This window comes from Prunus avium, chromosome 5 (assembly GCF_965620075.1).
Source record: "Prunus avium chromosome 5, drPruAviu1.hap1.1, whole genome shotgun sequence".
Taxonomy (NCBI): Eukaryota; Viridiplantae; Streptophyta; class Magnoliopsida; order Rosales; family Rosaceae; genus Prunus; species Prunus avium.
The window spans coordinates 27,238,550-27,251,784 of record NC_142288.1 but is presented as its reverse complement, the minus strand read 5'-3'; the positions used below and the strand labels follow the sequence as shown (position 1 = coordinate 27,251,784).

The following is a 13,235-nucleotide window of genomic DNA, read 5'->3' as shown; positions in this document are numbered from 1 at the left end:
ATGGATATGAAGATGATCTCTTAGAAAGAAGGAAACAGAAAGAATCGGACAGAGAGAGGTCTATCTGACCGTTGGGAGGTGACAAAACCAGATTTTCAATACCGTGGTCCTTTGGTGGCCTCGAAAGGTCATGGGATGTTGGGGCATTTTACCACACAACTTGATATCTACAAAATTATGGATAAAATTCTATGAAGAAACACTATACTTATGTCACATGTTGCATCTGGTAATTACGCTTTTGGTCACATGAATTACATTTTTGGTCACATGTTGCACATCTCGTATTATAAAAAATAGTCTAACTTGTACTTCACGAGAAAGGGGATCTAACTCGAGTTCGAAGGGACACAAAATCAGCTTTGGTCAACTGGCCTAATTTATATATGTTGTGCTATGAAATATAGATGTTTCCAATAAACCAAGTATCGAGTTGGTAATTACTTCTATAAAAAAAAGGTATATAATTATAAATACCCAACATGGAAGATGCAAGAAATAATTAATCAAGTTTGTAAATTGAAACCCTCCAAAGCCAAAAAGACAACAACAACGACAACTTCATCAAGTCTTGTAAACACCAATAAACTAATCATATGTTTACCAAGTTGGACGACGTTAACATTGAAGCAAATCAGAAAGGACAAAACATCCCATTATTTTGTTAATCTTGGGCCTGAAAACCCACTTAGATTGGGCCAATCATGAAGAGCCACCTCATGGGCGAAAAAAGCCACCATCCACGACCAAGTCATGCCCAGTCACAAACTCCGACTCACCGCAAGCAAGATACAGCACAGCATCCGCCACGTGTCCCGGTTTCAGCACAACCCCTTTCAAGCGTGCGAACTTCTCATATGCCTTCTCAACTTCCTCCACTCCCTTCCCAGCCGCGCGGCACGTCAACGGCGTCGCCAACGCATTCGGCGATACGCAGTTAACCCTAATCCCGTGCACCCCGAGCTGCACGCTTGCGGACCGGACCAATCCGAGCACCGCATGCTTCGACATGCAGTAGTCCGTCCGAATCTGCATGCCTTGGTTAGCCCCCACGCTCGCCGTGCACACGATGCTTCCTTTCACGCGCCTCTCTACCATAACACGCGCTGCATGTTTGACACACAGTGCCATGCCACGCACGTTCACGTCGAACAAACGGTCAAAGGCTGAAAAGTCAAGGTCAAGAACGGTCTGATCGGGGCTACTCAAAATCCCAGCGTTGCTAAACATGATGTCCAAGTGCCCATATTTGTTCACCGTTTGTTCCACCATGGTCTTCACTTGATCTTCATCAGACACATCACAGTGCACGTACATACATCGATGTGTGCCGATGGATTCGGCTACCTGACGGCCCAACTCATCTTGGATGTCAGCGATCACCACCACGGCGGCACCATGATTAGCGAAGAGGCGGGCGGTGGCCTCGCCGATGCCGCTTGCTCCGCCGGTTATGATGGCTATTTTGCCTTGCAATTTGTTCTCCCTCAATGTGCTCATTTTAACGACTGAGCGTAGCCAGTAGCAGCTACCCTTCTTCCAATTGAAGTATAAATATACGGATGATATTTTGGGTTTTTGGGTCCCATTTCTTTTGTCATGATCATGCAAGTTGCAAACCACAAGTCCACAGCCTTTTGTTTCTTTAATGGGATACAAAATCACTAAGTAAGTTTTTAAAAGCATGTAATTACATGCAAATTAGGCATGATTTCAGTGCTTTTGTGTCCTTGTGATGAATTTGAATTTCCAACACTTACCAACAACCAGTTCACTTCACCCCGTAACTACAACTTGCAAAAGAATTTAAATAAAATATAAATGCTCTAGTATTTATTTATTTTAAGGTCTTTGATTCAACTTATTATTCTGGTCAACTTTTGACTTTTTTTAAAAATGGAATTATTTAGACTGGGGTCCATTGGGAGTTGGGTCCCATCCCATTTCTTGTGTAATTCAAACCAAAAATATCTAACTTCCTGTTTTTCAATGGCAACCAACAAAATCATATAGTAAAAACTTCCAAGAGCTTGTTTGAATCAATCAACTGAACAGAGAAACTAATACTATGAAGACAACTTCATCATAATTCTTTTTTTTTTTTTTCTGAGATGAGATAATTTGATGATAATTATTGAGTGATGAAGTTATTGCTGAGATGAGATACTATCATACAACACTTATTATGTATCTCTATCTCTAGGTCTTAAACCCACCATCCACCACCAAATTATGGCCAGTCACAAATTCAGCCTCGTCCGAAGCCAAGAAAACCACGCTGTCCGCCACGCTCTCCACCGACATCAGCTTCCCCGCCACCGGCACTTTCAACCCCATTTGCGACTCCAACATCTTCCCCAACTCCTCCGCCTCCACCTTAAATAGCTCGCACAGCAGCGGCGTCGCCACTGGTCCCGGGGACACGCTGTTGACGCGTACCCCGTATGCTCCAAGCTGCACGCTCGCCGACCTCACCAGCCCCAACACCGCGTGTTTCGACATGGTGTAGTCCGTGAATATCGAACCCCCCATGCTCGCTGAAATGCTCGCCGTGCACACGATGCTCCCCCTCACGCGCCCCTCCACCATCGCCCTGGCCGCGTGCTTCACACACGCCACCATCCCACGTACATTGACCGCCATGAGCTTGTCGTACGAGGCCAGGTCGAAGTCCAGAACAGTCTGCTGGGAGGCGCTGCCGATCCCCGCGTTGCTGAACATGATGTCAAGGCTGCCGTAGATCCTCACCGTCGATTCCACCAAGCACTTGACTTGCTCCTCGTCGGTCACGTCACAGTGGATGTACGTGGAGCGGTCGGGGCCGCCGATCGAAGCGGCGACGTTTTGGCCTTTGTCGTCCTGGACGTCGGCAATCACCACGGCTCGCGCGCCGTGCAAGGCGAATTTGCGAGCCGTGGCTTCGCCGATGCCGCTGGCGCCGCCAGTGACAATTGCCACCTTGCCTTGAAGCTTCTTGTGGGTTACTTGTGCGACGGCGTCGAGTGTGGGGTCCTCCATTTTCGTTGAGAAAGTTGTAGTTGCAGCAGATGACATGCAAAGTAAACAAAACACTAGAACAAAGCTCTCAGTGTCCAGTGACAAACACTAATAAGTAATACATAGCTTTTCTTCTTTTTTAAAGTGAAAGTTGGCAATATTAATAATATTTTGTTAATATTTTTTTTGGTGTTATTGTGAAAATGTATAGTTTACCAAATTAACTTGTGAAGATCAAGACATCCTAACTACCTTCTTGTCTTCATTCTTCACTATGTGGTCAACTAAGTATCTTCATTCTTCACTATGTGGACTAAGTAGTAAGAATAACTCTGCATCCTTTAAGTTTTGAGAAATTATAGAGTGTTACTGTATCACCGTTGACCACATTGTGATAAAGAACTCACAACTCTATACTTTCTCGTGTGCTTCTATCTTTTAGCCGAATGCATACGGTTTGTGCATGTATGTTTGTGTCGTTCTTTATTCTTAATGTTATTCTCCTCTATGATTTTCTTGTCGTTTGCCTAGCCTGCCCTGGTTTTCCTGTAGTTTGTTTTGCCTTTTCGGATTTTTCTTTTGTTCTTTTGGTGCTATGGAGGCCGAAGCTCAGATCCTTTTTGAGCTTTCTTTAATCAAAGCATCCAACAACCAAAAACAAATAAATAATTGAAAAATAAAAGAAAACCATGCAAACCAGCAGGTGAGCAAACATACTCTAGATCATTGCCAAGCTTCTAGCTCTTTGCATAGTTGGTTTTCGCTTACATGTGCATGAAAAATGAAGAGAATTAACCATGCAGAGATACATATTATATAATTTACATGCCCCTAGAGAGGGGCTAAGACAACACAATTATATAGAAAATGAATGAGCAAGGTGATCTGAATGGGACTTGTAGAAATCCTGTCTGCAGTCACTAGGCCTCTGCCTTTTGCCATTAATCAACAGTGATCGGAATGGGACTCGTAGAAATCACTCGGGCAAGGCGACATGACCTCTTGCTCTAGCAGCTGCAATACCTGGTTCATTGATGGTCGATCATCCGGGTTTGCATCTGTACACCTTGCCGCTATTTCAAGAATTGCTTCCACAGTTTCAGCATCTGCATCTCTGCATCTTTTATCAACTAAATCATGCAATCGGTTTTCTCTCAATAGGGTGTTCATCTGCAAATATGAAGATCAATATCCAGATTATTTTCGTGTTCATCTTACAAGAAATGAATGCACCTGTCTGAATATAATTGTGAATGATCTCACCCAGCCAACAACATTTAAGCCCCGTTTTACAAATGTCGGATCGGTTGGTCTTTTTCCAGTCACAAGCTCTAGCAAAAGAACTCCAAAGCTATATACATCTGACTTCTGAGTGGCTCTCCCACTTTGCAAATACTCTGCAATGAACAAAAACAAAGTCATAAACATCTCTGATAATTGCATCAAGTGGTATTTGGGCATGAGTATTCATTCAGCACTCAATAACCATAATCTGGCTTTACCACATACTTACAGCCGAAAAAGGGTTACAAAAATGCATAGCATATAATATGACAAAACACAGACCTGGAGCCAGATAGCCAAAAGTGCCAGCTACCACCGTTGTGACATGGGCATCCTCATCAACCAAAAGCTTTGCAAGACCAAAGTCAGACACTCGGGGCTCCAGGTTTTCATCTAGAAGAATGTTGCTGGATTTTATGTCACGATGTACTATCTTTGGAGAGCAATCATGGTGCAGGTATGCCATCCCTCTGGCAGAACCCAGAGCTATTCTTAAACGAGCATTCCAGTTCAAAGGTCGCTCTTCCAGCCCTTGTTCTGAAGGAGATAAAGGCATTCAAATGAGCATTCAATTCAAGTCTCGCCCAAAAAAGCACTCAGTTTTAGTACATTCTGACAGGTGGTACTTACCATGCAAGAAACCATCTAAGCTTCCCATAGCTAGATAATCATATATAAGAAGCTTTGAAGCAGGGAGCCTGCAGTAGCCTCGCAGGTTAACTAGATTTATGTGCTTAATACTGCCCAAGATCTCCAACTCCCTCTCAAAAACTTGATCACATCCTTCCCGACTTCTATCAATTCTTTTAACTGCAAATGTTCCACAATCATTCATGACCATTCGGTATACTGTGCCAAATCCTCCTGATCCTACAACATCCTCTTCATCAAGTGACTCTAGCTTTTCAATGATTTCACATGAGGGGTAAGGCATATCTCCATGGAAAGTGATGAGTTTTGTGTCTGTCGAAAGTTCAAAATTTATCAGTAACCATAAAATTTAGATTAGAAAGTGTCAAAAGTTCTCATAGCATCAAGCTTACTTGCTTCTTTAGTTACTTGTTTTTCGACCTCTGTATACTTCTTAGCCACTCTTTCCTTTTTCGATAGTAACCGAAACCAAAGGAAAGCAAGGAGAATGAAAAGTGCAAAGCCCATGGCCGACATTGCACCAATAAGCACACCTTTGATGTAATGAGAAGATCGTTTAGTAGGCACTGCAACATTCACCATGAAAGAATTAGCATAAACACATTACTACTTGCTACATATGAACTTGGTTAAAAGTGATTGACAAAATTACAGAACATCTTTACATAGAAAGTTTGTCATTCAACTATAAAAACTGATAAAAAAGGGTTCGAAAAACTTGCCTGCTGCTTCATCACTTTCAGCATGTGGTAGCACTGCAGGGAATCCCAGTGAGGTGCGGCAGGGCTTGTGCACTTGTTGGCCACAAAGATCTAGGTTGCCAATAAACCTACGCAATTCAAGGATGCCTATATCTTACTTAAAAGCACATAACTATAACCTACACGTACATCTGTAAAACACAAGCATATGCAACACAAGTTTATTGAATGACAGATGGGATGAGGGTATGAGTACTTACGACTTGTTCCCAAAAGTGCTTAGAACTCCAACATCTGGGATTTCCCCGGAGAAAAAGTTAGTGGACAAGTTCCTAAGACATATAGAAGCAATTATGTTATTTGAGACACTATCCAATTGGAGAATTGTGGCATAACTAAGACTACTAAAATACCATTGGGTAGTTAATTATAATAGGGGCTTACAGAGAGTGCAATTGTGCAAGGCGTCCAATAGATGAAGGTATAGCACCCTTTAATAAATTGCTCGATAAATCCCTACAATTTCATTTCAAAGTTCATCAAACATGAGTAAAAAGCCTTAATAAGTTAGTTAACTCTTAAGTGCTATGGTGCAAATATAATAACCAACTTCCCAATACAAGCAGTTGATAATTAAGCATGCAACAAAGACTCGGTAAACCTAAAAGGATAAGACAAAGACGAAAGTCTTACAGTATTGTGAGATGAGAAAGGTTTCCAATAGCTGATGGTATACCTCCTTGGAGATAATTAGCCCTCAAGTACCTAACAGGTAGAAGAAAAGGGGAATGCAATGCTCAATTCTAGTGATATATAATATAAATAGATGGGAACTCAAAGGAGATATGGAAAAGAGAAGGAAACGTTTCCACTTACAGAGCCCTAAGCTCAGGACAATTGGTAATTTCATTAGGAATGGATCCATGTAAGCTGTTCTGGTGAAGTGCCCTGGCTCACATTGAAAAAGAATAATAGAAGAAAATCAAATGGGAGAACATCTCAGCTGGTTTATCAGAAATTGGGGCTATGTAAAAGGTGGTAATCCAGTATTTGAACTCACAGTCTCTGTAATCTACTGAGTTTGCCAATGCTGGGAGATATAGTCCCTCCTAGTTGCATGTAAGGTAGGTTTCTGCAAAACCCAATACAAAATATATGAAAGCAGTTTCAAGTACAAGTAGATTAAATAATTTTTTTATAACAAAAACTGTTGAACTGAAATATGGGTTTGCCGTACATAGAGCTGACTCTCAAGTCCTGAGGATGGCAAGAAATACCAGTCCATTTACATGGTGAATCATCAGAAGGCTGCCAGTCACTGAGCATGTTCTTACTGTCATTCAAAGTGCTTTTGATTTCCAGCAATGTGAAGCCTGGAGCAAAAATATTAAAAAAAAACAAGATTAATACATAGACCCCAAATAAGATACTTGAGAAAATGCAGAAGAAGGAATGTAAACCCAATAAAGATTTGATTTTTATATGTTTTCCACTAATGACCAAAGAAAATCAGAATCCCCAGCTCAACAAAATGTAACTAATTGACTACTAAAACAAATTGCCATCATGAACAAAGAAAAGATGAAAACTTTAACCCAATGCCTCCACTCCACAGCAACAAACAGTTCAGAAAATCCAAAAAAAAAGAGACCTTGGAACAGAGAAGCCCAAAAAAGAAGTAGAAGGTTTGCTTACCATCTTGGCTGAGAGCAAGAGAGCAATGGGAGTAGATGATTGCCACTGAAATCACTGAAAAAACCCAAACCAAAATACCCTTCTTCATTTTCTTTGAAATGGGCTATTCCTGAGCTCAGCCACTTCACTGCAAAGTGAGTGCACTCAAATGTTCAACCTTTGAGAGAGAGAAGAGAGAGAAGAGAGAGAGAGAGAGTAGTGGAAGTGCAAAACTATGATGGCAACAGTGGGTAGAGTGAGTTGCAAGCTGTGGTGAAAGTGGGTACCTCCATCATGAGTAAACTAATAATATTTTGAAGCACGAAGAGAGAGAGAGAGAGAGAGAGAGAGAGAGAGAGAGAGATTGCTTTTTCCTATAAATTATGAGCAGAGCGAAAGACAGGCTTTTGAAAATGAGTATAGAAAATTGTGCGGAAACAAGTGGCCGGTCAACAATTTCAAAATTTTGACTCGTACGTTTACCGCCTGGTTTACAAATTGGCAACAACTCGCTACAAATGGTAGACACGTTTCCACGGTGATCTTCCACACCAATAGAATGCATCTTCACTTCATTTTTTAGAAAGAACAAAAAGTTTATGAAACTTTTATTTGGTTCTTCCGACTCTCTCTAAAATGTGTAAATTTGCAGCTTGAAATTTGTCAACTTTAGCATTAGTATAGATTATTTTCATTCATTCATGTGAAAAAACTACAATTAAGAATAAATTGGCATGTTTTAAAAGATTAAGCGAACTCATAACCAAATTGAAAGTAGAGGACACAAATTGACTTTCACTGTTAAATAATTGAGGCTTCACTTGAGTAAATGAGTTGCTGCAATTTAGAATATGTGGTCACTCGGCTCAGTGTCACAGGTCAATGAAACGAGAAAGACTTTCATAAAACATAGATACTCAACATTGATGTTAGCAAGTCTCTTTGGTGTTCAAAATTGCATCAATAAAAGAGATTAAAAGATAAATAATGAAGGAGTTAAGAATTCAACTTCATCAAAATACCATTTATGGCTACCCAAATACATACATGTGAGTCTGTGACACGATTCATAGCTTAAAGTAAAAGGGGTTTCTTTTTTTTTTCCCTTTATTTTTGGGTTTGCTTTTTCTCATGGGAAAGGAGGGACGACAAGGTAGCATTATGAGAAAAAAAGAACTCCTAAAGTTTGTTGAAGGTGATATCAACCCTATCAATGGGTGTTGGATGTGGAAGATAAACCATCTCTACATCTGGGTTGACTAGTTCCCACCTGAAAAATTCAATTTCAATAAAATTCATCATAATTATTGTCTCCAAATTTTAAACCATATACATTATTGAAAAATAAAGTTTCTTTACTTGTATCCTGTGCACAAATGATGTAACAAGATTGCAAGTTGTATCCTAACAAGCATGTTGCCTGCACAGATTCTTGGTCCACCACCAAAAATTGGTATGTTCCAGGCCTAGCTGGTTCCTGAGGGATTGAATTAATAAGTAAATTATCTCTAATTAATGCTAAAATATGAATATGGGTTTTAATATTTTAGGTTCTTTTATTTTTCTCCATAATGAGATATATAAGAGTTTACATGAGTGCTTTACAAGGAATTAGATCCCAGTAAAGAATTAGGAAAGTATCTCCTAATTATACAATGATTTGACAATTATATAAAATAGGAAAGTAAATCCCTTAATTAATCAAGGAAAGTAAATCCCTTAATTAATCAAGGAAATAAATCTCCTTAATTAATTAGGAGACTCACTTCAACAATTAATACATTATGGCATCCAAGAATGAGAGGCTTACATTCCATCTTTCTGGGTTGAAACACATAGGATCATCAAAGTTCTTTGGATTTGTGTGGATATATCGAAGACAAAGAATCACTCTCCAACCCTTAGGTATTATATAACCTGTAAAGTATCCTAAAGGTTGTCCCTCAATAAAATTAAGGGATCCCTCAAATAAATTTATTGAGGGACAACCTTTAGGGTATCTTATGATTTTTTTTCTTCAACGATCCAAACCATCTATTTTTTAGGTTTTCATTCATAGATCATCTTTGCAAAAAATTAGACAAATCGGAAACCGTTTAGACATCTAATTGTGTCATACAAAATCAATGAACACAGTACTGCTTCAAGAAAGTACGAAAATTTCAATAATTTAATTGAGTGATCAAATGATATATGATTATAATGATTTTTTTTTTATAGAGATGATCTTTAAATGAATATCTACAAAATAAATGGTTTAGATTAGTAAAATAAAATATGGAGTACGCCCTGTAAGGGTGTCCCTCAAATAACTTATTTGAGGAATCCCTCGGTAGAAGCTCTATGTATATATACATATATAATACCTTTATACTCAGCTTCCTGGACAACTGATCGGAAATTAAAAGCTGAAATGTTGGCCATTCTTATTGTTTCTTCCACCACCTGTATGTATTCAGATTAAGTACCTTCGAACAATTTATATTGCTATCTATCTAGAAAATGCATACCTTGTTTGTGTATTTCATTTTTAAAACATCGTCACTTGTAATAAACTCTCCTTTCTTGTTCCGACGTATAGCCATATTCTCCTCCTGTAAAAACCACATGAGAATCTCAAGATCACGAGATTAATTTCTTAATTAAGAATATGGGATGGTGTGATACCCGAAGCTTTTTCAGGACATTAGGGTACTTGGCTAGATAATATATAGCCCACATTGATGCAAGGGAAGTAGATAATATATAGCTCACAATGTTGTCCAGCACCTCTTGGTCACATAATTTGTTACCCTCATCATCTATAATCTGCATAAGCCCATCCATTAGGTCATTTGTCACCACTTCTTTCTGGGTTTTTTTCTTCTCAAGCTCCACCATGAAAATATCCTCAAGCTTCTTCTCAAGCTTCTTTCTACCCCAATATTAGTAAAGTTTTATGGTGAATTGTATGTTAAGACTACAAACCTGACGAGCATGGTGAAAGGCAGATCCAGGAATGTTGAATGGTTGAGCTCTAGTTCCTTTGACCAATCCATCAAACAAGTTGTCAATGGTATCAAGGAGAGTTCCTGGTTCCAAACTTTCGAATAATTGTCCAATATAGCCACCAAGGAAGTATAACCCATGAGATCAACACTAGGCCAATTTTGGATGAAGGTATCGTCGGATTGAAAGACAAATTTGTTGACTACTGGGAAGCATGCTATGATGGACGGTGATCCGAAGAGGTAGGTTCTATACATTCCTACTCCATCTCCATACCTAATAATATTTTACCAAAATAGGTCAAATGCTCATTGATTATTGACCCATTTGATAACAAATGAGCAATAATATTCTATATGTCATATTTATGGGACAATAGATAATTCTTTTGAAAAACTATAACATTACAATTTCCAAACTTATGAATAGAAGAATATGCACCCTCCAAGTCCAAACAAAAAAATCAATACAAGTAAACTTAGAAGAATGCAGAGAAATAAACCATACTTTGCTCGTTTAGCATTGATAAAGTCATCTGGGCGACCAAGAATTTTGAAGTACCAAAGGAAAGTGAGGACTGAGTGGTAATTTGGTAATAGTGTCCGAACGTCGTAATTTGAGAGGAAGCGCATACCAAAGCTCATTCCACCACCACAAGAGCAACCCCAACAAAGGCAAACCTCCCAAAACCAAGGCCACCCACACCCCAAAGAGATATCCAAAGCCCCCTTCTTGGCTTTTGTTGTCCTAGCGTACCAACTAATTAGCGTACCAACTAACGAGTTGATTATTCGTGTGATTAGGTAAGCAAATAAGCAATAAGCAATACCAACCAACCCCCAATGGAATCTACAAACCCTGCTTTGGTCACGCACTTGAAATGGCATGAAAAATACTCTCCCCTCTTCTGTCCAATCAGATTACTTTGTACATGTCAAATGCTTCATATGAGCGTGGGGTGGCCTCATGCGAGAAAGTTGGATGTTGCCCCAACCTTCGCTTAAGAAATTAATAATCATGTCTTTAATATCTGATTATCATGATTAGTAGTTTGATACCTTGTTAAAGAAAACCTGGAGGTCTAATTTTTATTATTTGTTTTTGTCTCTATGAATATTGATGGATGCAAAGTTAAACAACCAACATATGACATGTCAATCAAGTCTGTTTAATATTAGTTTATGAGATTCATCAAAAATCCTTAAACCAACCAACGGATCATGTGTAAATTAACCAACTTGTAACACAAATTTAAAGAGTTATTATTTGTGTTAAGCTCAACGAAAAGGAATTTTGTGAAAATAATTTGAAACCTCATTGGGTGTTTGTGTAATTTCCATAACCTCAAAACCGAACCATTACGAATTGTTTTGTTTTTGTTTTCTAAGAATGATGTTTATAACTTTAATTAAATTTGTGTAGTCGTCCGATGTTTGGTTTGAATTAATCTCAGATGCTTCTCAAAAGTCAATTGGTCTTGCACCTCTTGCTGATGGGTTAAGAAATCTTGGGCTTTTAGTCGAGATTCATTGTGGTTTAATTTTATATTTTTCCTTGGGCTTTTTGTTTTGTTCTTTTCTCTAATCACTTATTTTCCATTGCATAATGTAAAACAGAGATAATTCTAGACGAAACAACATTGGTGCACAAGACAAGAGGTTCTTTAGAAGTAAACTGCAATCCAAGTCAATCTAAGGTCGAGAGTTGAGACCATTAATAAAATAAACAAAAAATAAAACACTTAAAATAAAATACATACGTTACAAGATTCACTGCCAAAAGAAACTAAAAAGGGTTTCTATAGTTGTTTGGCTTTTTGGGTGTTCAAACTTCAAAGCAGGCCTACGACTATGGATCTATGAGAAAATGGATTTGCTATAATTTGCTGAACGCGATCTCAACCTTATCAACTGGTGATGGATGTGAAAGATAAATCATCTCAGCATCCGGATTGAGCAATTTCCACCTGATAATTTCACTCACAATATTAATTAAATTTCAGGAAATATATAAATATATTGTGTACAAATATATAACAAAGCTATAATTTTTGAGTTTTCTTACTTGTATCCGATAGACAAATGATGTAAGAAGGTTGCAAGTTGTATCCTAACAAGCATGTTTCCTGCACAAATTCTTGACCCACCACCAAAAACTTGGTACGTTCCAGGCTTTGATGGTTCCTGATGAAGGAGTGAAAGGATATTCATTAAGTTAATTAACAGTTACACCAGCGAGGTATAGCTCAGTTGGTTGAGCTATTCCACCTCTGCTCATGTGGGCAAAGGTTCGAAACCCCCAATCGCTTGTACTTAAAAAAACAATTATCTTTAATTAATTATTTGTGTCTTAAATGATGAAGAACTTGCTTACATTCCATCTATCTGGGTTAAAGCACATGGGATCATCAAAATTCTCCGGATTTGTATGGAGATAACGAATCCAAACAATTACTCTCCAATCCTTAGGTATTCTATAACCTGCATGGATTACGTACAATTTGGTTAATTACAAACAAGACTTCTTTTGTTTTTGTTTATGTGTGAGACCATGCTTAATTTTTTTTTTGGTCGAAATGTGTGAGACAATGTTAATTATAAAGAAAGTAGGCAATTATAAACATAATGTAATTGTACCTTTATACTCGGCTTCTTTAGTAGTCAAACGGAAAACAAATGCTGCAATGTTGGCCAATCTTATTGTTTCTTCCACCACCTGTAAATTTTGTGGCTGGAGATGAATTACTTACTTGTAACAATAATATTTCCAGCTATTCATATATGCATAGATATGGGACCTTGTTTGTGTATTTCATTTTCGAAACATCGTCACTTGTAATGAACTCCCCAGTCTTGTTCTTACTTACAACCATATTCTCTTCCTGTAGTTGCACATGAGAACATCATCAAATCAAATGAAACAATTAATGAAGGGCCCGTT

At 38.5% G+C, this 13,235-nt stretch overlaps 3 protein-coding genes and 2 pseudogenes across 4 annotated transcripts in view; all 5 read right to left on the bottom strand.

Moving 5' to 3' along the window:
• Window positions 1-566: 566 nt before the first annotated feature.
• Window positions 567-1,552, bottom strand: LOC110752106 ((+)-cis,trans-nepetalactol synthase NEPS2-like). The gene has a single exon (XM_021952707.2). It carries the CDS (start codon window positions 1,498-1,500, stop codon window positions 718-720), a length of 783 nt encoding a protein of 260 aa, XP_021808399.2. The 5' UTR covers window positions 1,501-1,552; the 3' UTR covers window positions 567-717.
• Window positions 1,553-1,976: 424 nt separating this feature from the next.
• On the bottom strand, window positions 1,977-3,093 carry LOC110752113 ((-)-isopiperitenol/(-)-carveol dehydrogenase, mitochondrial pseudogene; annotated as a pseudogene).
• A 608-nt stretch (window positions 3,094-3,701) lies between these two features.
• Window positions 3,702-7,654, bottom strand: LOC110752054 (Leucine-rich repeat protein kinase family protein). Its single transcript, XM_021952641.2, has 13 exons — window positions 7,329-7,654; window positions 6,871-7,006; window positions 6,694-6,765; window positions 6,510-6,581; window positions 6,327-6,398; window positions 6,078-6,149; window positions 5,894-5,965; window positions 5,655-5,761; window positions 5,325-5,498; window positions 4,912-5,244; window positions 4,564-4,818; window positions 4,261-4,394; window positions 3,702-4,167 (listed from the first exon to the last, which is right to left on the bottom strand). The coding sequence occupies exons 1-13, from the start codon at window positions 7,414-7,416 to the stop codon at window positions 3,943-3,945; spliced, it is 1,812 nt and encodes a 603-aa protein (XP_021808333.1). The 5' UTR covers window positions 7,417-7,654; the 3' UTR covers window positions 3,702-3,942.
• A 281-nt stretch (window positions 7,655-7,935) lies between these two features.
• Window positions 7,936-11,228, bottom strand: LOC110752074 (beta-amyrin 11-oxidase-like; annotated as a pseudogene). Its single transcript, XR_015836088.1, has 7 exons — window positions 11,220-11,228; window positions 10,803-11,042; window positions 10,275-10,571; window positions 9,975-10,115; window positions 9,818-9,901; window positions 8,667-9,752; window positions 7,936-8,577 (listed from the first exon to the last, which is right to left on the bottom strand). The product of XR_015836088.1 is annotated as a beta-amyrin 11-oxidase-like (transcript).
• A 756-nt stretch (window positions 11,229-11,984) lies between these two features.
• Window positions 11,985-13,235, bottom strand: part of LOC110752049 (ent-kaurenoic acid oxidase 1-like) — a 3,042-nt gene continuing 1,791 nt past the window's right edge. The window contains exons 5-9 of the mRNA XM_088253858.1: window positions 13,093-13,176; window positions 12,932-13,010; window positions 12,669-12,775; window positions 12,360-12,478; window positions 11,985-12,261 (exon numbers count right to left, since the gene is read on the bottom strand). Coding sequence (XP_088109984.1) covers window positions 12,171-12,261; window positions 12,360-12,478; window positions 12,669-12,775; window positions 12,932-13,010; window positions 13,093-13,176 — 480 coding nt within the window. The 3' untranslated portion in view covers window positions 11,985-12,170. The remainder of the gene's footprint in view (window positions 12,262-12,359; window positions 12,479-12,668; window positions 12,776-12,931; window positions 13,011-13,092; window positions 13,177-13,235) is intronic.

What these genes read in the sequence shown, in the direction of transcription:
- LOC110752106 (XM_021952707.2), bottom strand. Translation starts at nt 1,500, where the DNA reads ATGAGCACATTGAGGGAGAACAAATTGCAAGGCAAAATAGCCATCATA.
- LOC110752054 (XM_021952641.2), bottom strand. Translation starts at nt 7,416, where the DNA reads ATGAAGAAGGGTATTTTGGTTTGGGTTTTTTCAGTGATTTCAGTGGCA. An exon ending in GACTTGAGAGTCAGCTCTAT is followed by an intron (nt 6,766 to 6,870) that starts GTACGGCAAACC and finishes TGGGTTTTGCAG; the next exon opens with AAACCTACCTTACATGCAAC. An exon ending in TTTTGGCTATCTGGCTCCAG is followed by an intron (nt 4,395 to 4,563) that starts GTCTGTGTTTTG and finishes TGTTCATTGCAG; the next exon opens with AGTATTTGCAAAGTGGGAGA.